At 41.4% G+C, this 26,242-nt stretch overlaps 1 protein-coding gene across 1 annotated transcript; it reads right to left on the bottom strand.

The window, feature by feature from the left end:
• Positions 1-635: 635 nt before the first annotated feature.
• anxa5a (annexin A5a) lies at positions 636-22,960 on the bottom strand. Its single transcript, XM_080465100.1, has 13 exons — positions 22,938-22,960; positions 22,814-22,851; positions 20,113-20,197; positions 18,060-18,154; positions 14,481-14,594; positions 10,955-11,045; positions 9,200-9,279; positions 8,894-8,944; positions 7,794-7,887; positions 6,503-6,598; positions 6,289-6,347; positions 4,675-4,797; positions 636-1,863 (listed from the first exon to the last, which is right to left on the bottom strand). The coding sequence occupies exons 2-13, from the start codon at positions 22,814-22,816 to the stop codon at positions 1,804-1,806; spliced, it is 951 nt and encodes a 316-aa protein (XP_080321226.1). The 5' UTR covers positions 22,817-22,851; positions 22,938-22,960; the 3' UTR covers positions 636-1,803.
• Positions 22,961-26,242: the final 3,282 nt, after the last annotated feature.

Here is a 26,242-nt window from a genome sequence, read left to right as displayed (position 1 = left end):
GATGGATGGATTAAAAATGAACCACAGGCCAGTTTTCCTGCGGGCAGCAGGTCGGACACCTCTGGATTAGAAAAAGAAACAAATACCAACTGAATTAGGAAAACATTTCATTTAATCCATCAGATTGGAGCTTGATGTATTTTTGCTGTCGTTTCATTTGATGCATAAATGTTTGTGTCTTAACCTGTTTTCCTCCACTGTGGAGACACTCACCTGTTGGAGACCTTTACCTGTGTTTCCTTCACCTTGAGGACGTCAGGAGTGAGTGTGCCCTGCACTGCTGTCTGCAGGCTGAGCTGCAGGATCAAGCCAACACATGGAAAGTGTCCAGCTGCAGGTGACGCTCTGTGAACACGTGAGTCTGTCTGGCAGATGTTTGGAGCTGTTGTGGATTTGGGAATCACTCTCTGGAGGACTCGCATGGCTGCACATGAAACGTCTACATAACTGCAGGAAAACCTGAAGGTAAACTGCTGCTTTCTCTCTCCTGAACTCTGATGTCTGTAAATCCTCCTGAAATCACTGAGGCGCTTTAAGCGTCACAGAACGGATTCCAAAAAATAAAAGGATCCAAATGAAGAAATTAAACTACAACGAAACTTTCATGGGTTCATATTGATTCAGACTGCTGTAGTGAGGATTTCCAAACACAAACCTTTATTTTGAATTGTTCAGATTTAAAGGTTTCCAAAGAGATTAAATTTGACAGAATTTCAGACATGAGACACGCAAACATAGAACAAAGAAAATGTTTATGTAAATGAACAATGTGTCATATTTTTGTTGTATTTTCATGTGATCAGTCGTGATAGAAACTTAACGGCTCCTGTGTAATTCTGCAGATTATTATTCTGTCATCACTCTCCACAATCTCATCTGACACAAATGTAAAACGATAATCATGTAAGAACCTTTCAAAAACCACAATTCCCACACGTCTCTTAGTTCTGTTTCAGTTTCCGTTTAGTTTTGCACAAAGGTCTTGATCAACATGAAATAAAATCTATCAGAAAGAATCTTTTTTCCCGGTTTTGCAGTGTTTTATCTTAATGTTGGTAAAAGACTGATGAAAAGCCTCCACTGAAACAAGCTGCACCTTCAGATGTGGATGGAATGAAGTCAAACCCTGAGATTATCAATACATAAGGTTTTAACTGTTTGAAATATTCTGAAATTCTACAACTTGAAAGACTCCAGGAATACAGAAAGTCTCACTTTAAGCTTTGCTGCCCCCTGGTGGTTGAGATCCTGCACACTCAACTCATTGTTCACGCACTGACCTCTGGACATGCTTCAGTTTGACATCTGGCTCCTTCATGCAGGCAGTGAGAAGTCTTCCTGTGAGTCAGCAGATGTGTAATAGTGGCCCATTATTTATTGATCGGTGACATCTCAAGTATCTCAGCATCTCATGTGTTTAATGAGAGCAGCAGGGTAGTGGACATGTCGCTTTTAATAATTCAGCAGGACCATTGTATTCTGTGAGTCGCACTTAGCATATGACAGGAGCAGAAGTAAAGGAGCACAAAGAGCTGCTGATGACGTAAACTGGAAGAGAAACGGCCACTTGTACTGCGCCTGCCATTAAACCGCCATTAGACTCCGTTCAGACGGGCGCACCGTCACCCATGTTCATGCTGCAGATGCTGTAATAAGTCAAGATGACAAGCAGGTGATTCACACTAATCCAGTCAATAGCAAGCTGAAGTCAGAAAGAAGCAGAAGAAGAGCTGTGGATCAATATCCTCCCCTCGTGTTCAGCGACAGCTCATCGCTCAGCGCCGCTGAACACATGACGCTGCATCAGTCATTCCCACCGCAGAGGTAGAGCAGAGCCTTCTGGTAGTCTCCGGTCGTGTCCTCCTGCAAACACCCAGCGAAGGAGACTTTATAACCCTAACCTTAACCCTCCGCTGCTTTCATACCAACACAAATCACATGTTTCTCTCCTGTGTGTTCATGACAATGGCAGCGTGTCTCACAGCTGCTTCCCATGGCGTCCTCGCCACATGTCAGTCTCACATTCAGCCTGATGTTGGTCATACAAACATAGATATAAATGTTCTTCACGTCTCTTCTGGGTGAAAACAGTCTGATCACTATATTTATACTTGATTGATTGTTTTAGAAGCTTTCTGTCTTTAAAATGTTAATTCAACTAAACATCCACTGCAGGATCAGACACATGCATGTGGTGTTTTAGGCTCCAGACTAGTTTTGTTTGATGAAATTGGAGCAAAAAGGTTTTTTGTTGTAAAAGTTGTATTAACCTGGACGAGAGGTAGAACAAACATCATTAGAAGGATTTAAGATTAAAATGTTCATGAATTCCTTCATCAGGAGGGCGTTAGAGCGGGAGTTGTATCTCAGTCTTTTTCAGTATTTGAAGGATTTTTCTACTACAATGAAGATTTACATATATGAAATCATTTTCTTGAGTATTTGCCTTAGAAATGTGAATATTTCAGCTTTGTAAGAATCTTAGGATCTTAGGATCGTCCCACGTGGAATCTTCTCGTCTAAAAACCTACACTTTACCACACTCAACAGAGATTATTGGCAAAGTGTCTGTGGGAGGAATTAATCCCTGCAGAGCTGCGAGGTAAGAAATATCAAACTGAACGACAACACGGTTTATGATTTTCAGAACATTAAAAAAATTAATCCTTTCATTTATCAAACAGTGAATGGTAGTACTTTCTTTCTTGGATACAGCTGCCATCGTTATTTATTTATTTGATGAATCAAAGGAGAGTATTTACACCCTCCGCTCCTCTTCCAACATAATAACTGGAATTAACCTGTCAGCCATGTCTGTGTGATTATACTGAGCAGGGCGGAGGAAAACACTTCAAACACCAACCCTTCTGCAAATAACTGACGGATGCTTCACACACACCTTCAATCCGACAGCGGAGGAGAACGGACTTCATTACAATGACAAGGTGGACAGAGAAGATCAGCATCACCGTCCTCCAGAAAGATCCTCAGAGACGTGATGTTCGTATGGAATTTAGTCAAAATGAACATAAATTAAATCTGAGCTCAGATTTATAAATACTAATAAGTATTATTTGAATATAAGTAAATATCAGATATTATCCCTGATGTGTACAGGAGATAATAATAACTTTTAATGACGATCACTGTACATCGAGTGCTGTGCAGCGTATAAACCTTATCATGGGAATATTAGAATTATTGTTACAGAAAATTCTTTTCATTCTTGATGATAGTTAGTCAGACGTTAATCAAGAGCCGTTTTCTCAATTTTCCATCAAATAAAATTTGCTAAATATCTGAAATAATGAAAAAACATCTAAAAAGACATTTCTATACATACAACATATTTTGTAATATGTGTATATAATATACAATATTTGTAAAATAAAGTTTGTTAGGAGAGTAAAAAGTATTTTTATGAAGCCAGCTGCGTTTCTTTTCTTTTTCCTTTTCTTTGTTTTCCTTTTTTCTAAATCTTTTTTCTTCTTTTTCCCTTTATCATCAATTTCCTCCTTTTTTTTTTTAAATCTTTCTTCCCTCAAAGCTCTGGCTGTGTCCGGGAGATAAGACCGTTTTAGAAAATCCGTGTTAATGCAAATGAAAAAAACAGAAAAATGTTTATATTCAGGACTTAAGTAGTGAAAGCTTCATGGAGCCGCTCCAGAGGAGCTGAAGAGCCACATGCAGGTCTCAGACCTCTGCACTGAACCGTCCTCCAGTCAGTCACAGTAAGAAACAGTAGAGATAAGATCACATTTCACACAATCCGTCGTCATTTACACTAAAATACTGTGACAAAGCGGCTGTGGAGCCTGACCGGTTCCTAAAAGGTCCAATAATCTTTAATGTTCTGAGTGGAAACGTTGGGTTCCGTGTGAAACTCTACGGCGCTCACTGAAATACACGTAATTAAAGTCTGAACGACACGAAGTGACGTGTTCCCTTTCATTTCAGCTGCTGAGTATAAATACACGTCATGTTTTTCTGTTTTTCCACGTTGATCTTTGACAGTTTGGCACCTCATCGTGTTCCTGGAGGAGTCGTCACTTTAAATGGCCACCAGGAACGTTTCCACGCCTCATGTCTGCTGCTTGTATTTTCCTGTGAGACTATTGAGCGGCGCGGTGGAGCAGTGGAACGCTGAGCTCGTGATGTTAAAGCTGTTCTTCGTGTTCAGGACGGTCAATGATCAATGCTCTTAATCACACGTGTGATTGACGCATCAAACTATCGGCTGTGAGAAAGATCTATTCATGAAGAGTTCTCAGAAATGTTGGTGGGAAAAAAGCAGAAAACTGATGAAAAAAGAGGAATTATGGAAATATTAATTGCAGTAATCAAGTTTCAAATTAGTCTCCAGAAACTGTGAAGAAAACACTGGTTATTATATATTTCCCCACGTCTATTGGAAAGTCATGTCAGAGTGTGTTTCCTATTCATGGACGGCCGGGGGGAGTTGGGCTCAGGGAACATCTGCCCCGGGAGAATGGATCAATTCACCGGAGCTGCGGTGAAAAGACGTTTAAAACTCATCAGCAATCCGCCCTCCATCACTGCGCCGACGGGAGGATGAGCAGCAGGACCGGAGCAACACAGCCGCTGCTTTGCAGTCGAGGGTGTTGAGGCCGTGAATCACACGCCACACATCTTTCGGGCAGGTGAGTGTTGTACCTGGATGGTGGTGTACAGAGACGCTCCGTACTTCGTCTTGAAGCTGGCCCTGATGTCCAACATGTCCTCCTCGCTCCTCGACACCATGATCCTCATCAGCGTCTCGTCGTCGGTTCCCGCTCGCTTTACAAACAGTTAAATAACGTCAACAATTCATCAACTAATCCCTCCATTCAATCAGAGATTCTGACACTAAAGTGTTCTTATACAGTCAGAAACCTCATTTTAATACTCGTGTCCCTGAAGCTCTTATATAAACTCACTCAAACCACACAGACAGAACTCCTGTGTAAAACGTGAGAAGTAAATCTTATTTGATCCTTCTTCTATATCTCACTTAACTCTGTGCCTGAATCTTATAAAGCCAGTTTGTTTCACTGCCTGCAATTTTACTGAGTCAAACAAACCTAACCTCCATTTCTTTTCACAATATTACATTAAAATGAACCAACAAGCTGCATTTATAATCATTTCAGCATTCTGAACAATATCTGGCTTCAGTTCAGACGAGAAACAAACGTCTGCATTTACACATTTTCATATGTGTAATGAAGAGTTGTCAGACATCTTTTATTTTATTACATCTTTTATTCTGTTTTGGACCAACAGAATCATGTTGGAGGAGAAACCAGCCGCCTGCAGGCTGATGGAGATGAAGAACTAAACATTTGCATTTATTCGTTTAATAGTCTAAATTAAACTAATCAAACTTTATTCATCCTCTCTGGTAAATCCTTTTACAACACTGAAGTTACTCTACCAGAATAAAACTTCATCCTGTCCTCCATAAGGGACAGACTCTGTCCTCCATAAGGGACAGACTCTGTCCTCCATAAGGGACAGACTCTGTCCTCCATAAGGGACAGACTCTGTCCAGAGGACCAACCAAACCAGAACCTCTCCTCTCATTCCAACCTGCAGGTTCCTCAATCCTTCACAACAAAGTCCAGAAGTTTCCAGACAAACCATCAAACTGTTGATGGTTCCTGACTGACGCCATCTTGGGAAACCTGCCCCAAGGGATTGTGGGATATCCAAGATGGCGGCAGCTCCAGCCAGAACATCAACATTTGAAAAAGCTCCAGACTTTGTCAAGGAAAGAGCCTTGAATCCTGGAGAAAGTCTGGATGGAGTGAAACTGAAGCTTTTTCCTCAGAGAATCCAGATGTGCAGAGATCCAGAGGACAAACGGGATCTTGTGACACGAAGCCTCGGGAACCTTCAGGAGGTTCTGTGACGCTGAGACGTCAACAAACCGGGGGTGTCCCACCAAAATAAAATGCTGGAAATACCAGTTAGTCTGACTGTGAAGAGGAACTTCCTCCAGGAAGTTTTTATTAGAGACGAACATCAACAACTAGAACTGGATCCTCAGGTTCCTAGAGGATTCTGGGAGAGGAACTTTAACCCCTCGTATGTTTAGGACATGGAGGTGAAGCCACTTTACAGCTGCAGGGAGCTGATAGGGGTCAAAGGTCAAGGAACACACAGTGGTGACCATTGTTGGATTTGAACCTGATAAACTCCCATCCCAAGTCAGCTTCTCCTGCCACGATGGATGAATGGATGGATGGATGGATGGATGGATGGATGGATGGATGGATGGATACCTACCCTCATAGATCTGTACAGACTCTCTGCAAAAAAGGCCGGGATGCTCCTGGCACATTTCACTGAAGAGAAACCAAGAGAACAAAGGTTGTTTCCACTGATTTCTACTGTCGGCTTTTATTCTTATTGACAGCTGAGCTCAGACGACCCGGCAGGAACGTCCTGGTTGTCGCTGTGTGATGAATAAAGAATCTCTGTGATGTGGTGTGGGTCTTACCGAGGGCCAGCATTAGATCCTCCAGATTCCCCGTGGTCTCTCCTCTGACGCTGTCCTCCATGTCGGAGCCCGAGAGCTTCTTATAGGCGTCAAACACTGCAGGGAAGAACACCGACACTCCGACGGTGACGTGGAACCAAGATATTTAACATGAGTGTGTTTCCACTTCATCGTCACTCATCGTGTGAGATTCTCTGTTTCTGAGCAATATGAGAGGGTCACTGTGACTCTGCTTCTGGTACGTCCTGTTTCTAACGTCACGCCAGAGAATGACCAGCTCTACACTCTCAACCATTTTCTAAAAAGCCCAGTTTGAATCCCTAAAAGTTCAAGTGCACTTAAAAAAACCCTCAGTGTGTGTGACACTCACACAGGAAAACATGTGTGTGTCTGACGGCTGCAGTACAAAACGTGTTGGTTTCATTATGAGCCGCACAGCAGTGCAGTGGTTAGCCTGCCAGTAGCACAGAGAGGAGTCTCCTGGTTTGATTCCGTCTGTTTTCTCAAATTCTTTCAGTGTTTTTCGAGTGAAAACTAAAATCTTTTCCAATTATTTTCAATTTATTAAATTGTCAATTAATTAATCTAATAATAATAATGATGATGATGATGATGATGATGATGATGATATGATGATATTAACAATAATAGTTTGTTTTTCTCTTCTTTTTTATTACTTATGCTATGTTTTATGTTTGTTCCTCTTGTATCACTGGTCACTTGGCTTCAGCCTGGACACATTCTGGCTACAGAAAAAAATAGAATAAAAAAAAAAAAAATCTTTTAAGTGTGTGTGAACTTTTAAGCACTGTAAACTGAATGTACAAAATTACATTTTTGCACTAAACTGTCACTGAAATAAACCATTCATTGATTTTATAAATGTGCCGGTAGACAAATGTGTTGTTTTGGTTACAGACGTTATTTAAGAACGAGTCTCGTCTTTAGAAGAACAAACTGAAACACGCCAGTGTGTCTGTCTGATATCAGCACTTTTCTTTGCTCCATCGATTTTAATTTTTCAGTGTCTGTGAGTCCACTCAGGTATCTGACAGACTTATTTGCTTCCTTCATGTCTGCCTTCACTTTGCAGCAAACAGCGTCTGACCCACAGGACTTCTGCTCGGTGTTGATCATTAAACTGCTCTCCTCGCTCTCACCAGTGTTTTCAAAGGTTTGTGGCTTCCCTCTGCACTCTTTGTTTCCCCTAAACTGCTCTGTATTCCAGTATTTCTAATGCACGCTGTGTACACATCAAAAAGCCGGCGCTCACAGACACAAACTGACTCACCTTTCCTGAGATGCTCGGCGCTCCGGTTGCCCAGGATGGAGATGAATTTCTCCTCGTCGGTGCCCAGCTTGGCCTCGCCGGCGGCGAACAGGTCCTGGAAGGCAGATCACAGCATGTGTTTGGTGTGTTGACTCCTCAAAGACGCAGCCAGAGTAGGAATCACACCTCTCATGCTGCGTGAAAACACCACAAATAGGTGTTTTTCTCTCCGTCTGCAGTGAGACCAGAGGACCTGTCCTCTGCACCTGATCCCTACACAATGCTTTTCTCATTAACCCCAGTTTGATCTTAGTGTAATTGTTTTGAAAGAATTATAAATAGTTTACGATCACGTACGACTCTGGTGGTTCGAGAAGAGAAGCAACCACTACAGACGACATGTACGTGCTGCTCATCAGTGCTGAATCCCAATTCACAGTTCAATATCAGTAATGAGAAGTGGCTTTTAAACAAGATGTCCAGTTCCCAGAGGTTCACATCTGAAATGAATTGACTCTGTTGAGTGTTCTGCACACTGCACTCGCCTCAAGCTCTCATGGTCTCTGGCTTTGTTTCTCATTGGAGGCTTGAATCAAAATTATGATCACATACTCAACACGACGGCCTTTGAAGGGAGTGAAAATCAAATTAATTGCTCCGGCTGCACGGGGGCCATCTCTGGCACATGCTCCTGCATCTTATTTTCCTTTTTCCTAATTTTTCACGCTGCTTGAAGCTGCATTGTGACATTATGAACTCTGACCTCAGCAAAGAAGAAACTAGAGCTACACTCGGTAGAGCGCAGAACTTCACCAATGTCATTTTGTTTGTGGAACAGAGTTAGCATTGTTAGCATATTAGCTCATAGCAATGCTAAGTAGCCTGTCAGGTAACTACTGAGCTGAGTGAGCAAGGAGCGTCTCCATGGCGACAGACGCTGATCTCCTTTGATCTCGTCTATGAGGTGCCTCTCATCTACTTTGTTAATTTATTAATTAAACAATTAACAGCTTTGGATGGAAATGAAATCATCGGAATGTAAGAAACATTGTTGTTAGAATTGTTGATGAATCTGTGATAAACTTCTCGTGTGTTTTTATTCCAGATCTCTTTCCTTGTACCTTTGCGTCCTTCTCGATCTTTCCCTCGTCGACTTCCTCCTCTCTGGCCCCCTTCACATAGAGCAGGAAGACAAACAGAAAGTAGGTCATTGAGGATGGAGACACTGAGTGTCTCTGTCCAGGTAGCCCCCGAGGATTACATTATCCAACCAGCAGGATTACCTTCCTCTGGGCGAACCAGAGCAGCTCGGGCTGCAGTGGAGAGCGCTTTCATTACCTTCCCCTCCTCCAGTCACACCTGAACCTCTCCTCACTGAACAACGGCTCCGGCGAGGTTTTTGTTATTCCAGAGGGATTAATGTTTACCTGCAGCAGGATGACCAGCAGCTTCTGGTAGAACCCTGAGGTGTCGCCACACACATCTTTCTCCAGCTTGCTGCCAAACTCTGGAAGGAAGAAGAGCAGAGGAACAGTAGTAAGCTTAAACTTCCCACTACAGACCCCTTGGGGGGGGGGGGGGGGGGGGGGGCTGTTCATTAGTGGGTTCATGACCTCTGTGCTCCTCTGTTCCTTCAGACTGTTTCTGCTTCTGCACGTGTCACAGACACTTGGACGAGTGGGACAGGTTGTTTTTTTTATGTGATAAAGTATTGTACTTGTTCTATTTTGCTTTTTTTTTATTTTTCTCTGACCTTCTGTGAAACAATACTAAACTACACGAACTCTGGTCAATAATGAGAGAAAATGTGTTTATAGATTATCTTTTAAAGGGTCCTGCTAAATCCACTTCCTGAAGGTTCTCCAGCAGTACTACTCGTCCCCATACCTGGACTGACGTCCCAGAAGTGAAGACAGTCTGTCCTCTCTGTCCCTGGCTTGTTTCAGGTTTAAAAAGTGTGTTGCTCCAACCAGCCAATCAGAAATCAAACCCTATATAGTGTCATCGGGGGTTTAGCCAATCCCAATCAAGGTAGGCCCTCCCTTTGACTCCTCCCACAATTAGGCAGCTCTGCTCTGGCACATGGCACCACGAGAGGAAGTACTTCCTCCTCTTCCCAAGATGGGCATGTGTGGGCGGAGCCAGTCCAGCTCACACAGACACAGCAGATTCTGAATGCAGCTCCTATGATCCAATATTCAAATGAGGAAAATCAAGGAGGAGCTAGAAACTTTGAATACTGAAGGTTTCTGGACCGACCAGACCAGGAGGAGGAGGAGGAGAACAGGAGGAGGTGAACAGGAGGAGGAGGAGAACAGGAGGAGGAGGTGAACAGGAGGAGGAGAACAGGAGGAGGAGGAGAACAGGAGGAGGAGGAGAACAACTGGAGGATAGGAGAACTTTGAACTGCTGGAAGGAGTTAATCTCAGATTAGACTGGATGTCTCTCTCTTTATGGACTTTGTTGGTTCAGGAACATAGAACCTCCTCCTGCAGTGTAAATATAAACAGCAGAGAAACGAAGGAGGTGTTTCTTGGTTTTAACTGCTATTATTTGCCTTTTTTTTTTTTAAATCTACATTTTTGTTACTTTTCAGTCCAGTGCTGTTTCTGTGAATATTGTTTTTCATTCTTTTTATTTTACATTACTTCAATCCACAGTCTCACTCTCAGTTTGATGCATCTTTAAGTTGTTTCTTCAGTTTAATGCACCCAGAGGCTGTGAGGACAGTCTATCTTGTATATTGTGGTTTTTGATTTGAGTAGGTTTTCCTCTCTTCCTTCCATATAATTTTCACAGTTAATTTGAGAAGAAGCTTCATGATGCATCTGCTTGTGGTACAAGGGAATTTAAATATTTGTGATAAATCTCACACTGGTCACATTCTGTGGGTTCTTTTATATAGAACTGCATTTGTGGGATGAGCAGCAGAGCTTTATTTACGAGTTTCAGCAATCGAAAAGTGAGCTTAAATTATCTGTATTGAACACTCAACTCTGCTGCTCATGCCATGAACACAAGCAAAGTAATCAAACGTAGTGACGATGTGTTGTGATAACAAATGTATTTCTTTAACTGCGGTGTGTGTATTAGGTGAATCTCTTTGTGATGCTGCAGACGATCAAGTGAAAGCTTTAATCGTCCTCACTCACCACATTTACCCTTTGTCTCTGTTGGCTCACCTTTCTTGTACACTTTGACAATTTCTTTCATCTGCTGGTTGTTCCTGGAGGCGAGTATCTCAATCAGCACTTCGTCATCAGTGCCTGCACCCTGAGAACCAAACACAATACAGATGGATCAGATCAGTGAGAGAAAACATGGTAGTTCTCAAAGAAATGCTTTCATTAAACCAACTGGTTGTAAAAACAAGATTTAAAGTATCGTGATTGATGTGTAATTTGTGGTCATATGCAATCACAGAATGAGTGGATTGAGGGCAAAAGAAAATGATGTTTGACGTTCTCCTTTCAAGGCTGTGGTAACCTTCCAGACAGAAATATCTGACATAGCAGACTAATGGAGGAGCAGGTGTGTTAAGAACATTCCGAGCTCTAAAAGCATCGACTGAACACTTCATTTCCAGAATAATGAGGGAAAAAAGCTCCACTTATAACATGTGAGAGGGTCCAGACATACTTTCCCCAGGCAACACATTTCACACTTTATGAGCCTTGAATGAGCTATAAAAAGTAAAAGGTTCACAACAAATCGATTTTATATGTGAGCCACAATAGACGTGCAAGTACTGGATGTACAAATCTATATTTTAATACATAATGGAGATGATGGATGGGGTTTCATCTTACCGACTGTTCAAAGTGTTTAGAGACACAAAAAAAAGAAAAGAAAAAGCTGTTTTATTAAAGGTGCAGTATGTAAAACTCCAGTAATGCCACTTTTGAGCATTAGGTGGTGCTAGTGAGTCACTGTGATTTGTTGATTTTCGAGCCCTTTTCGCACGGGATTAGTATTATAGGGACCAGTGGTTATTTTTAATAATTGTGGAGGATGTCTGATCTTCAGCCCGTGCGAATGTGTCATGTCTGTAATTTGTAAAGTAAAAATTCCAAAGCAAACTACCCACATTATTTTGCCGAACACCTTGGTCCTGTGATAATACTAGTCTCGTGCAGCCTTTTCTCTCTTTTTCCTGGTTGAATAATGGAGGCTGCGGTGAGAACTACTGACAGGATTCTAGGTGCAGATGCAGGAGTAGGAGCCGACACACAACAGGCCGATGGACCGTTTGTAGAAACGGCTGAATGAGACCAAGAAGAAGAGAGAAATATCAGAGGATGTTGAGAAGGATGAATACAGACGCCCTGACGGCCTGTTATCCTGACAAACGCTGCTCAATAGTCTCAAGTTACATTGCTGCTTTGACATGTTTACTGTTGCCATGACGACTGCATAACAACCGACAACAGTGGATGTTAGGGCGTGCACATACTTGACATCATATCCAGGCTGTAATGTCAGTAAATTCCTGTAAAATACAGAGTTTGCTGATCCCGTGCAAAAGCACTGCAAGAGACACAGACGTGGGAGGGAATTCACAAATTACCTGAGATCTCCAGGTAATACTAATCCTGTGTGAATAGTACTTTAGGTAGTCATTTCCAACCGCTTCATTCTGGAGCTTCCTCATGCTACAGTCTGACATGCAGACTCAGGGACATTGTGCGTGTTGTTTATTTGCATTAAATTAAAATATATACAACATATTTTACCTGTAATGTCAAAAGTCCCAAATCAGGGATCAAACACTTTGATCAACCTGATCGTCTCCACTAATGCCTAGTTCACACGGCAGGATTTTAAAATTGTCGGCAGATTTCCCAAACCTAAGAGACCACACACACACACCCACACCCACACCCACACCCACACCCACACCCACACACACACACACACACACACACACAGATAAATAATCCCAGGTTTAACTGTTGTGGTGGTACAGTGTGTGGTGTACATCAACACACCACACACCAACCCATTTCACTCGTGAACGTCCCCACATCAGACGGGAAATCTCAGAAAACCTCTCGAGATCAAACGTGAATTCAGACGTCAACAAACATGGCGGACGAAGAGGATGCTTTGGCGAACGTTTGTGGTGTTTTTATCCGAAAAAACACTTTTTGAAAAGAAGAGGCGTTGGTCAAAGGAGTGGAGAAACCATCCGCCGTTAAGAAATCAAAGAAGAAGAAGGAGAAAGGAGTGGAGACAACGGGAGCATGGTTGTCGGTCCAGTCCGGCGTTTCCTGGCCACGACGTCACCTCGCTTTCTGATTGGTTACGCGTCACCGTCAACAGGCTCGTGGTGGTTGTCCCCTCAGGGGACACCACACCACTAGAACTCGGCCAAAACAATCCAACATGTTCAATATCCCGGATTAGAGATGGGAGCAGTCCCGACTTCCTTCCGAGCAGACGAGAGCAGTCTTGACACACCACACACTGCAGGATCATCTGATCAGATTATCTCATGATGATTGTTGGAAAGGGAGAATCTGAGACAAAGTCGGCCTCATTATCCTGCCGCGTGAACCGGGCATAAGAGACAAAACATCCCCGATCACGTCGACCATGAGAGGTGTGGCAGCTAATTTAATCAAAAGGATTCACTCTGTAAGCAATTTCAATTAACATTCAATATTTTATACACTGAAATAAACTCATTAATTCAATAAATTGGAATCATTTCCATTGATACATCATTCTGCAATTTCAGTTTAAAACCAAAAAATGTATGAGTGTCTGTGACCGAGGAGCCAGCAGCTGAATAAATCCCAACAAGGTTCAATCCTTAGAGAAAAGTGAGTCCAGCCGTCTTATGAAAATGAACTTATTAGAAGATGAATTCCATGGAGCACGATCTGTGCAGGTCTGACCCTGAACATCCAATAATATAACCATGTGAAGCAATGAAACCATGACCAGCCTCATAGTACGATACCTGAGGCACAATAACACAAATCCTCCTTTGTGAGTGAATAGTTCATTGTTTTGTCGTGTCCTTGTCTTTCCTCGGCCTTCAGCTCGTCTCAGTCATGAACACAGTGATTCTGGTGAGAGGATAATCTGGAAGAACAGCCGCGGAGCAACAAGCAGCCCCGGAGCCGCTGCCTTCACAACCTGCAGACCTTCGCTCCATTAAGAAAACTAAACATTCACTTTGTTGTTCAGCGGCTCCACAGAGAAACGTTTCCTCCTGCCGGGTCGAGATTAAAATAAGTTTGTTTGGAGTTTCTCACTTCGTGTTTTCTGCTCAACATCAGAAGAGGTTTGGATGAAAACAGCTGGAATATAACTGTTAGAAGAAACAAGCCTGATAAGATGGAGGGATGATAGTCGTGTTAAACTCTATATTACTTGCTCAGACTTTCCAAAACACTATAGTGTTTTTCTGCTTTTATTACATTTATTTTAAGAAATCTTAAATTTTATTTACTCTCCTTTTTTCATTTGCTGAATTTTAATCTCTACTTGTTTTTATTGTATGATCGTGTGCCTTGTTAGCAGTTGTTTCTTTATTTAAAAACCTTCTCTCTCTAAAAGCCCTGCTTGTTCACATGCTGAAATGTCTCAAAGTTCATAAACCAAACCACAAAATATACAAAACTATTAAACTGCTGGCATCACGTTTCAGCACATTGAAGGTCTGTGACCCAAACCAGGTGGAGAGCAGGAAGCTGTTACCTTGAGAGCTTTGTGAAGCTGAGAAGCATCGTAGAGGACGGGCGGCGTCATCAGGGCCGCAATCAGACTCTCCAGCAATCCGCCCAACTCGGACTTTAACGCGCCGACGAGATCCTGCAGCCGAGACGAAGACTTATGATGAGAAGAGCAACAGAATGTGTTCACATGAATTCAACTAATGATTGAACTTTAATCTGATGTTAGAGGAGGAAGATGCTCTATAATCTGATGTTAGAGGAGGGAGATGCTCCATCATGTGATGTTAGAGGAGGAAGATGCTCTATAATCTGATGTTAGTGGGGGACGATGCTCTATAATCTGATGTTAGAGGAGGACGATGCACTATAATCTGATGTTAGGGGAGGGAAATGCTCTATAATCTGATGTTAGAGGGGGACGATGCTCTATAATCTGATGTTAGAGGAGGATGATGCTGTATAATCTAATGTTCGAGGAGGAAGGTGCTCTATAATCTGATGTTAGAGGAGGAAGATGCTCTATAATCTGATGTTAGAGGGGGACGGTGCTCTATAATCTGATGTTAGGTGGGGAAGGATGCTCTATCATCTGATGTTAGAGGAGGAAGATGCTCTATACTCTGATGTTAGGTGGGGGAGGATGCTCTATCATCTGATGTTAGGAGAAGATGCTCTATAATCTTAATGTTAGAGGAGGAAGATGCTCTATACTTTTATGTTAGAGGAGGGAGATGCTCCATAATCTGATGTTAGAGGAGGAAGATGCTCTATCATCTGATGTTAGGAGAAGATGTTCTATAATCTTAATGTTAGAGGAGGAAGATGCTCTATAATTTGATGTGAGTGGAGGAAGATGCTCTATTATCTAGATGTTAGAGAAGGACAACGCCCTATAATTCGGTTTGTGCTGAAACTCAGTGAGCATCACAGCAGCTCTACTTTCATCTACAACAAAAGAACACAGATACTGGAGTAAGTACATTATTTACTTCAGGACAGAATTGCATTACTGCACCATAAATAGTACAACTACACATTGCTTAGGTGACAAAAAGTAAAAAGCTTTTTCCCGTTATTGCTGAGCACGAGTAACATCATACACACCCACAACCATCTTTAATCCACTGTGAACAGCCAGTTCACTCCTCACATCCATGAATGTATTTGGTCTCTGAATTTATGAGGTCTTTAAAAGAAAGTCTCCTTATTTCTAGATTACATAATCCTTCTGTCTTCTCACATAAAAATCTATTTCCCATTTTTCAGTGTAATATTTGGGAGCCAGTGCGCATGAAGGTTTTATTAAAAGTTGAAGAAATGATGACCTCTGGGTAGAATCAGTCGGAGAGTGTTCTGACTGGAGACATGTTCCTGCTTAGAGCAGCCGTTACACTTTATAGTGCACTGAAAATGGCTCATTTATATAAAACACCATGTTATTGAGATATTTACCAGAAACTACTCTGTGATATTCTCTTGTTCCTTGCTGCTGGGTCCATTTGGACTGGAGCCAGCCATTACCTCTCCCAGAATGCTTTTCATCAAGCCTCCACAGAAAGCAAATTACAAATGACCCCCCTGCTTTCAATCCACAGGTGACAACAGCACGAGCCGCCAGCACTGGATCACGTGAGCAGGACGGAGGCGCAGGGAATCATTCCATTAATCACCTCAGGGAGGAAACTTTCTCAGTTATCGTAAAATAGAAATCTAATGTTGGAACCAATAAAAAAAGATTTCTCTCTGTTATTTTGCCCTTATACCCTGTTGTAGCGTCTCTATCGTCTGTCTTTTCTCTATCAAACTCAGGGCATCGTTTTAGGCAGCGAGCCGGTCAATTTTCAGAAAAGACGAACAAAAAATGACGGCCGAGTTGCTCACAGTCTCTAAAATATATATATAACGACCATCACTACTTGTCACCGTGTAATTTTATCTAAATTCATCTTTTTTTGCCAAAACATAGCGAATTATCATCTCGAGTACACAACTCGCAACTGACCTCCGGTTTGTATTCCGCCCAGTAACGAGCAACATGATTGGTCAAATGATACCATGTGGTCTGTACCTTTTGGAAGGCGGCCTCTGATTGGTTCGTAATTCTCTGACTCATTGTGATGCATTCAAATGCCGAAGCAGAGAGGAGGGACTAATTCTATAGATCTATGATCCATCTCATTTCCAAAATGTTGGCATATGTTTGATTCTGTACACCATTCATGTTTTTCATTGATTGATCAAATATTATTTGCTGTGAAAATGCAGATTTTGATATAAGTATTGACAATCATACGGAAGAGTTTTAGGTCCACTGAAGAAAAAAAAAATTCGGAGGCTAAAAAAAAAAATAAACCTTCGTCGCCCCAGAAAAAGTCGAAAATCAAAGTCAAGATTTATTTTTTTCACGGAGAGACGTCTATCCATCCCTCATCATTTGCCCGTAGATGTGAATTCACATTAAATCACTTAATTCGAACTATATCGGGTTGCTTACTGCTTATAGACGTGTGATTTTACACAGGATTTCCTTGATTAATAAGAACATTTAAATAAGCAGCCCGGGATCCGTGCCTTTGTCCTTCGTACTCGATGAACTTCCTCTACAGAACCAGGCAGCAGCCGCTCTGTCTCTTCTGGTCCTGATACTGATGATAACTGTGTTCCTCTACAGAACCAGGCTGCTCTGTCTCTTCTGGTCCTGATACTGATGATAACTGTGTTCCTCTACAGAACCAGGCAGCAGGCTGCTCTGTCTCTTCTGGTCCTGATACTGATGATAACTGTGTTCCTCTACAGAACCAGGCAGCAGGCTGCTCTGTCTCTTCTGGTCCTGATACTGATGATACTGATGATAACTGCACCGTGTTTATGAGCTACATTCTGTCCTGAAGCATCTTTTCATCACTTCATTAAACCGCCTGATATACATTTTGAGGAAGCAGTCACAGCGCTGGCATGTGGATGGACGGACTTTTTTTTCCACCGTGAAAAAAAAAATCTCGACTTTGATTTTCGACTTTTTCTGGGGCCACAAAGGTTTTTAGTTTTTTTTAGCCTCCGAATTTTTTTTTCTTCAGTGGCCCTAAAACTCTTCCGTACAATCATGCTTGTTCCCTCACTAGTTTATTAATGTGTGCCTGTGACATTGTAAAGTGTTGGACTGAGCTATAGGAGGCCTGCAGAGAACAAACAATATACAATATTCAATTAAAAACTAAAAAGAGGAGAATAGAAACTATTTCACAGTTCAGAGTTTACAGGTTAGGGTATATTATATATTTTGTTTTTTTTGGGTTTTTTGTTTTACCCTTTTCACTGCTGAAACAAGTACATTTCCAGATTGTGGGATGAATAAAGTATAATCTCATCAAATCTCAGAAACCTGCAGAAACAGACTCAGGGGCAACAAACAAACAAACAAACAAGTTGACATCAGACATTATCACACAATTTGATGAAGAGAAAAGTGGCAAATTACTAAAGAAACAACATGTAAACCACCAAAATACATAAAAACACTGCAAATATTAGTAAGGATGGATGGATGGATGGATGGATGGATGGATGGATGGATGGATGGATGGATGGATGGATGCGTCACCTTTCCGTAGGCCTTCTTGTACGCTGCTTTAATTTGCTGGCGCTGCTCGTTGCAGCGAGATGCCAGCAGCATGAGGACGACGTCTTCATCTGTGCCTGGAGGTCAAATAAGCACCAGATGAACTAACAAGCACTGCTCTCTGTTCTTTTCATTCAATACCAAATACCGGTAGTTTGATTTAATTCTCAAGATTGCAGCTTAATGTAGAGTCCTGATGGTGGCGTGCTCAGGCTCTAATGTGTCTCTGTTCTCACTGAGTGAAAAGATCTTTCTTTTTTAATCTAAACCAATATCAAGTATAAAGATGAGCTCATACTGTATCGTTAGGTATTGTGGTTCATATTAACTTTACTGCACAAACTTTTTTTAAGAATTTTTAGAGTTGTTTTGCATTTTTTCTCACAATAACCTGCAGATTTACAAGTGAATCACCTCTTTGGTCATGAAACATATTTAGGATGTATTCAGCATTACTTTCAGCCCCATGCACCAGGGCAGCAGGGGCAAACGGGAGGCCGGGGCAGGTTGGTTTTTTTAAAGTTCTCATAGTGTGCAAAGATTGATGGGAAATTAAACAAGAGGATGTCAGACCGAGCACCAAGTGTAATATTGTAATGTTATTATTATTATTATTTCTTTTTTACATCACTCTTACATCAGTTTTTATAGTTTGTTACGGGCAGGTGTGTGTGTGTGTGTGTATTATATTTTATTAAATTTTTCTTTTAACTTTTTTCATGTGAAGCACTTTGTGTTACAATGGTCTGTATGAAAGGTGCTCTACAAATAAAGTTTGATTTCATTATGAGATTAGTTCAGTGTCAAGATTATCAACCTGTAAACAAAAATAAGGCTTTAAAATAAATCAGTTTCTGTGAAATAAATCAGAAATACTTTGTTTATGAAGACTGTTCTTCAATCCTTCGAGCTGGACTCATGATATTAAACGAAGCCCTTCCCACCAACACAGTGTTCCGCTGCACCCTGCAGTCATATCGAGATGAACGTTTGACAACCGGAGCTCATTACTGAGGCGTTTCTGCAGAACGCTCAGCACAATGTTTCCGTCATGGCTTCAGTTTCAAACTCCACAATCGACAGGTTCTCCTCTAATTAGACCCAAAAGAGAAGAATTCCAACAGTTGGTGTTTAGAGACGCAAACTGTGGCAGCGGCTTCATTATGAACTACATTTAGAGACACAAAGCTCATTATTACGGAGGACTGAATGTGCCAAAATTAAATAAATAAATACACCATGAAATAATTACATAGTGAAATAATCAAATATGTTTTTTTTACATAAAATGAATTTATATTTTAATGAATTAATGCCACATTTATATATTTAATTCCAATTTTAATAAATTAAAGACACATTAATTATTTAATGGTGTGTTTATTTATTTAATTTTGGCACATTCTGCCCTCCATACATTCTGCCCTCCACCGACAGTCTGACAAACGGTTTTAATTCATGACTTTCTGCCAGAAACGAAGACATGCAGGTGTCTTCTTCCAGAAACCTCATGATGGGTCCATGTGCTGCTCTCCAATCACATCACGCTGAGTCACGAGTTGCTCTGCTCTGCTCAGAGAGCTGCAATTTTCCTTGTGACCCGTCAAAATGTAATCACATTGATCTCATTAAAACGTAGAGTTGGTGAAATGTTGTTGTGAATGTGTGTAATAAGAACGCAGCAAACATTTGATTTGGAACAAATGCGTTGACTCGTGCCAGAGGAAGTCGGGATGCTCTTTTTTAATGATCAACAATTCAGTTACAGATATCTGCAACGCTTCGCTTGTCTTGCTTGTTGAAAACAGATTTGGATAAATAAGATTAGTGGAAGTTTTAAAAGTAAACAAAGCCAGAAGTTTAGAGTGACGACGGAAGAGTAGTATGTAAGTATAAAACCTGTACGTCTGTATGTATATATGTGTGTACCAGTTCTAAGTTCTATTGTCGACTGTGGCTGGTCACAGCAGATTTCCAGACTCCATCATAACAGGATTCATATTTTATCAGAGTGTGGATGTTTGTGAAAACTGACCGATGCCCTTCATGGCCCTGTGGAGAACCTCAGCATCGTGTTTGGCGTTGAAGTTGACGAAGGGTCTGACGCTTCCTCTGAACGACTGCAGGAAGAGAACCACACAGATTTAACAAACACCTGCTGCTCCCATGTTCTCACCTTGGTTAATGGAACATTCAGAGTTTCTTCAATATAGAAAATGTAGTTTGGTGGGCCAGTGACTCCCGTGTTAGTTTTATTAGTAATAATGTACACAGGACTGTCTGGTGACATTAACTGAGCAGTACCGTGACTCTGAGGATGATGATGATGATGATGAAGAATGTTGGGGGAACAGGAGCTGAGAGCAACAGTAACTTTAGAGAACAGCTTCTGCTTCAGTTGGCTCAGTGAGAGAATCAACTTTATTCACTCAGTTTGTCCTCGTGTGTTTTCTATGTAGAGAAGGACTGAAGGGTTCCAAATAAAGAATGAATAGTCAAGGAATTTAATTGGTTTCCTGATCTGATCGAACAAAATGTTCACCAGTAAATGTTCACCAGTAAATGTTCACCAGTAAATGTTCACCAGTAAATGTTCACCAGGGGGTCGACAAAGAAATGAACAACGGTTTACGTTGAGAAGTGATATTCTGTGAGTGAGGGTGTGTTTTCTCTTTGTTGCTGCAGGAAACCTCAAGTTTAAACCAATAAAACAATAATATTTTAAGTTGTGTTTAATCCCTGTCTCCTAATAGCTTCATCCTAAAGTAATACAAATTTAACGATCCTGAATATTTCCCCCAAATATCAGCAGCTGGAAAAACTCCCATGGATTTAAACACTGAGTCTGAACTATTAAAAAAATAATAAAAAAAACAGCCGCTGCTTTCCGTCACGTAAACAGACGGCGAGTCTCAGGGGGAGGAGCTCGGAAGGTTATTACACTTCGTTTGTGGAACAAAGCACACACACACACACACACACACACACACACACACACACACACACACACACACACACACACACACACACACACACACACACACACACACACACACACACACACACACACTTTATTCTGGATCAGCTGTTCAGGGTTATTGTTCTCAACAATGTCTTATTATTTACATTATTGTTGGAGGGTTTATGAATAAACAAGTTCTGTGGCATTTCTTTAAAACATATATGTGAGTTTCTGCAACTTCAAATCTACGAGTTCTTTAGTTGTATATTTGATTGCGAACATGTTTTAACATCCTGCTCAGGAGTGAAAATCATGAATTTATTTTGATTACCGAAGATTTTCTGCAAGTCAACACGTGACCTGATAAACTCAAAGAATTCGGTAAATTAAAAAAAATACATAGAATAAAATAAAAAAAATTTTTAAGGTTTAGTAAATAAATTTAAAAAAGAGTAAATTAATGAATGTTCATATTTAAATCAGGTAAAATGTAGTTTAATCAGCATGTGAATAGTTTTCTATCTGGGATTCATATGGAAGCTTTATATTCATTAAAATTATTTAAAATTATTACTTGTGGTCGTGATATTTTCATAACTGAACTTTTGACAGTTGTTTTTCTCTGTTTGAACACTTTGCTCTGAAATCAAATGACGTCAGTGAAGCTTTGACCTTTGACCTCGGCGCCACCAGTCAAACAGAACAAAGACCCTCCTGTTTCTGCAGTGATGTTTTCCTGACACCACGGGGTTAATGATTCAGCTTCCTGACATTAGATGCCATTTTTCAAAGTTTGTCTTAATGATCATCCTGAACGACTGCAAGACAAAGAATTGATCATTTCTTCAAACTCTCAGGTCAGTGTTAATATTACCTGATGAGGATTTATTACCAGGTGAATAAAAGTAGTAGATTTGCCTCATAAGACTTAAAATCTTACGTTCTGATACATTAAAATGATCTGATTTCTCCACAAAGACATTTATTGAATGTAAATTGGCTTTTTTTCCCCCACATATTATAGATTTTCTAAGCCTCATCCAGTTGTACTATTGAGCAGAATAAACAGGTTTTGGTTCGTTCGGGTTCGGTGCTAATCTCCTCAAGTGTCTTTCATTTCAGTTTATTGAGCTCAGAGCGGAGGAGTTCGCTCCTTCCAGGCACAGCGGCATCAGGCGGTGACGTCGCAGATGAAACTGTAACCCGACGGGACACAATAGACTCACGCAGCAGCAGTTTCCATCAACGTGGGAACACGATACGGTACGAATGAGACCACTGGGTTCCTGCCATCCACTGATCCTCATCAGGCAGCCGGAGCTTCTCCCAACACACCGAGGGGGTTCAAATCAAATGAGGCTGCTTCTCCTCCTTCCCCTGCCAATGTGTGCGCTAATGTTTCACTAATGAGTGCTTCGTTGCAGGAAGTCGTCTCTAAAAGTCAGAGCGTCTTCTCTGCACACATCCAGAAGACAATGAAGGGAAAATGGAGAATTGTGTGTTTGGGGATGCATGCATAAGAGACGTGGCAGCTGTGTGTGATGTGTATTGTTTCAGACTGATCATGCAGAGCGTCAGCGGCGTGAAGAAGCCACTGACCTTTACTGAGTCCACACGCACTTCATGACACAAACAGAAAGCTTAGTTCTGCTGCAGTGGATCCTCACGCTGCTGAAAACCTCTGCTACTGCTGATGAACACCAGCCAGTCCTCCGTCTTACATTTATTCACATTTCATTCTGAGTAAGATATAAGAATAAAAGGTGAGACTTACCATCTTTCTTTACAGATGGAAGATAAACGCAGTGAACCCTGGAAAAGTCAAACCGATGAAAATAATCAGGATCATTGAGAGCAGCTGCTTCTTGTTTCAGCACAGAAGAACATGTGAGTGTTACCTGGTTTGTTCTCTGACAGGTGTGACCTCTGGCTCAGGTAGGCTGCAGAGTCACAGCGATCCAGCCCCTCAAACTCCTCCTCACCAGAGAACGCTGACATGATGCACCTCCTCATTCACAGGCATGCTGGCTGGCGTTTCACTGGCTGTCAGTCAAACCGCACATCATGAACTCCTCCAGGGTTACACCTGTGACAGGTGAGAGGGCTGTGATGACCTCTGACCACTCGGACACTGCGTGATACACAGCAGCTCAAAAGGAGCTTAAAGAAAACCTCATTACAAGTTTTAGGGTTGGTTAAATTTCTTCAGACAGGGAATATCATTTTTTACACCGGGTGGCAGTGTTGAGTCACTTCTGTGTTCTTGCTTTTGATTGGTTGTTTCATAGGTTCACCTCTGGTCCAGTAAAAATGGAGTGAATCTGTTCGTTGTGTAGAATAAACCACTATTGTAACAAAATACGTTTTAATTATTCCTTCTGTTGCTTATTTAAGTGACTCAATACACCATCTAGTGGTGCAAACTCGTATTGTAAAATAAGCAGGCTGGAGCGAGTTGGAAACCTTTCTGAATTTTACCTGCAAAACTTTCCAAAACTATCTTTGAGAGGAAATCATGACTGTTATTTGGTGCAAGTTAAACACAGATTTCTGTGCCGAGACAAACACAGAACTGAGATTTGTTGGAGCTTCTCAGAGTCTTCATGTTGAGTAGTTTGCTTTAGATATGTTGTAAAAATCATAAAAATGCAGCAATAGATTAAATAAATCATGCATCAGTGGACTTTTTAAATAAAAGTAAGTAGGAGTTAACAACAATCCGTCAAATGAAAGTTCTCATGATATTAAATAATGCTGAATCAAACTGGTGAGCGGGTGAAATTGTTATTTCTGTTATTTCAGAGCTGCAGGAGTCGATAACAGTCGACTGAGGTTGAGGACATGAAGGCATCAGCTCTTACTGCTGATTCTCTCTGGATTAGTTTATTATGACCGGCTGAGGACAGACAGTGCCCAAGGGAACCAAGATATAATCTGCAGGCAAAGGTCATTTCATATATGTCAGAAATTATTGGCTGGTTTAATTTATAGCCGTGCAGTTCCTCTTTTAACTCGTCTTGTTTGATAAATTCTGTTTGTCAAAGGTTTTGTAAATAACAGTCTAGAATTTGTAATTCCTCCAACATGAACCTCCAATGATAAACCCTCCAGACAGTGAAGTTGACTTCACGTGTCCTGTTACACTCCCTCAGCAGTTCAGTCTCGAAAAACGTGTTTTCAAGGGCGGTTAATCTGCGGGCCACATGTGTAATCTGGAGCAAGACACTGATCAGCAGAGCGAGGCGCCAACATGCAGCTCACATGTCGTCATCGCCGCCTTCGTCCCTGGAACTTTAATTAAAGAGAGCACTTGTGAGGATGAGAGTGTGAAAAGCATCTCCTAGGTGATCGTGTTACCGAGGCTCGCCGCTTCGACTCACTCCTCCGACTCACACCCAGCTAATTTCCTCTAATCACAAACAAACAAGAGATTCTAATAACAACCGTATCAGATGAGGCCGACGGTCTTTTCCACATTAATGAGTCTTTATGTGCCGTGGCTAGAGCCAGACACCCAACTGATTAACGTCAGTATTTTAAAACTAAAATATGGGATTAAAGAAACATATTTTATTCTTCATCAAATGTTTTGTTCCTCCAAAGCAAACAAACGGTTTCCTCCAGCCTCACTTCTTTAAACAAACTCCAACTCTTCACACTAACTTCTTTAAATAAAGTATAAAAATGCTGAAATGGTGCCAAGTCAGCTTCTCACATCCAGATTATAGAGCACCTCCCTCCTCTAACATCAGATTATAGAGCATCTTCCTCCTCTAATATTGAGATTATAGAGTGTCTTCCTCCTCTAACATCAGTGTATAGAGCATCTTCCTCCTCTAACATCAGATTATAGAGCATCTTCCTCCTCTAGCTGGTGTATCTTGGTGAATCTAGAAGTTGTATTATTACTTAGATTCTGCTGTTTGTTGATGAGTAAGGATGTTAATCCGCTGTCTGGGATTGGTTCACCTTCAGTCACATGGATCCCAGTTGTTCCCGTCTCCCTGCCACACTTATTTATCTACATTTCCATTCAGTTGTGAACAATATCAGCTGTGTACAGAGAGAAAGAGAAAGGTCGTTACCTGGAATCCTGCTGCAGCTCCAGGTGTCAAACAGGCGTCTGGATGCAGGAAGAGCCTCTGATGTAAACTGTAACCAGGTTAATCTGCTGTGTCGACCCGGAGAGCTGCAGGGAGTCTTTGCTCCTCTAGAAACAGAGAATCCTGAAACCTGCAGACAGCCGACAGCTCTGCAGGAGGCCTCGGCTCCGGGGGGCAGTGGAGGATCTACAGGACCGTCGCCATGTTTTAATGATGAGGCTTGTTTGTTTGTGAAGACGAACTAAATTTAAATTGAACATTATGCATGACGTTCGATGAATTTCAACAAATTTTTTTTCATCAGTTTCATTTTTTCCTTCTTTTTCTTTCTTTTTCATCTTTCATTCGTTTTTATGTCAGTTTCTTTTTTTCTTTTCTCCCCTTTTTTCTCTTTTTCTTCCTTTTTCCTTTCATCATTTTCTATTCTTTGGTCAGCTTCAAGATCCATCCTGCTACATGAGAAGTGATTTATAATTCAAGCCGCTGAGGCTGCAAACTGCTGACTCCTGCGTCCTCCTGCGTCCTCGTCCCACTGAGGTCCCTCGGCTTCAAAACACAATCACTGTGAAATGCTCATTCATGATGGCTGCAGCGGGAGGCAGCTGCCTGACGACGGCTCCATTCCACCGACTGACCAATGGACAATCAGCTGGACCATCAATCAGACGCTCTCTTCATGACAGGGTTTGCAGGAGAATCGAACACGGTCAGGAAACACTTCTCTTTCCAGGCTTGTGACTGGACGTATGAAGGCTGTCAAGGTTTGTTTCAGAAGAATTCATCTCAATCTCATAGGACTAGAAGAGTGAGAGCATAAGAACCTTTAAATAAGAATAAATCAAAATGGTTTCCTTGTTTTAGGGCAAGAGCATATGGGTGAGGTCTAAAGCTTTCCCTCCAGGAGATCAGCTTGACTTGACAGTGACAAAGTCTGAATTTATTAACTTACAAACCGAACAACTTATTTAAATATATTCTCGTCCAACATTAAGTGATGTTTCTTACAATGCCTTCTGGTGCAAAAGACTGTGATGCCACATTATTTTCTCCAAAATCTAATGAGATCTAAAATACTGTTCCCACATAACTTCGATGTTAAT

This window comes from Lipophrys pholis (assembly GCF_963383615.2).
Source record: "Lipophrys pholis genome assembly, chromosome: 6".
NCBI lineage: Eukaryota > Metazoa > Chordata > Actinopteri > Blenniiformes > Blenniidae > Lipophrys > Lipophrys pholis.
Note: the sequence above shows the minus strand (reverse complement) of the source record. Positions and strands in the feature narration are given on the sequence as shown.

Bases quoted from the DNA above. Each gene is read 5' to 3' on its own strand.
- anxa5a (XM_080465100.1), bottom strand. The intron at 14,595-18,059 runs GTGACGCATCCA...TCTCGGCTGCAG, and splicing joins ACAAGAAGGCCTACGGAAAG to GATCTCGTCGGCGCGTTAAA. The intron at 8,945-9,199 runs GTAAACATTAAT...CTCTATGTGAAG, and splicing joins TGCTGGTCATCCTGCTGCAG to GGGGCCAGAGAGGAGGAAGT.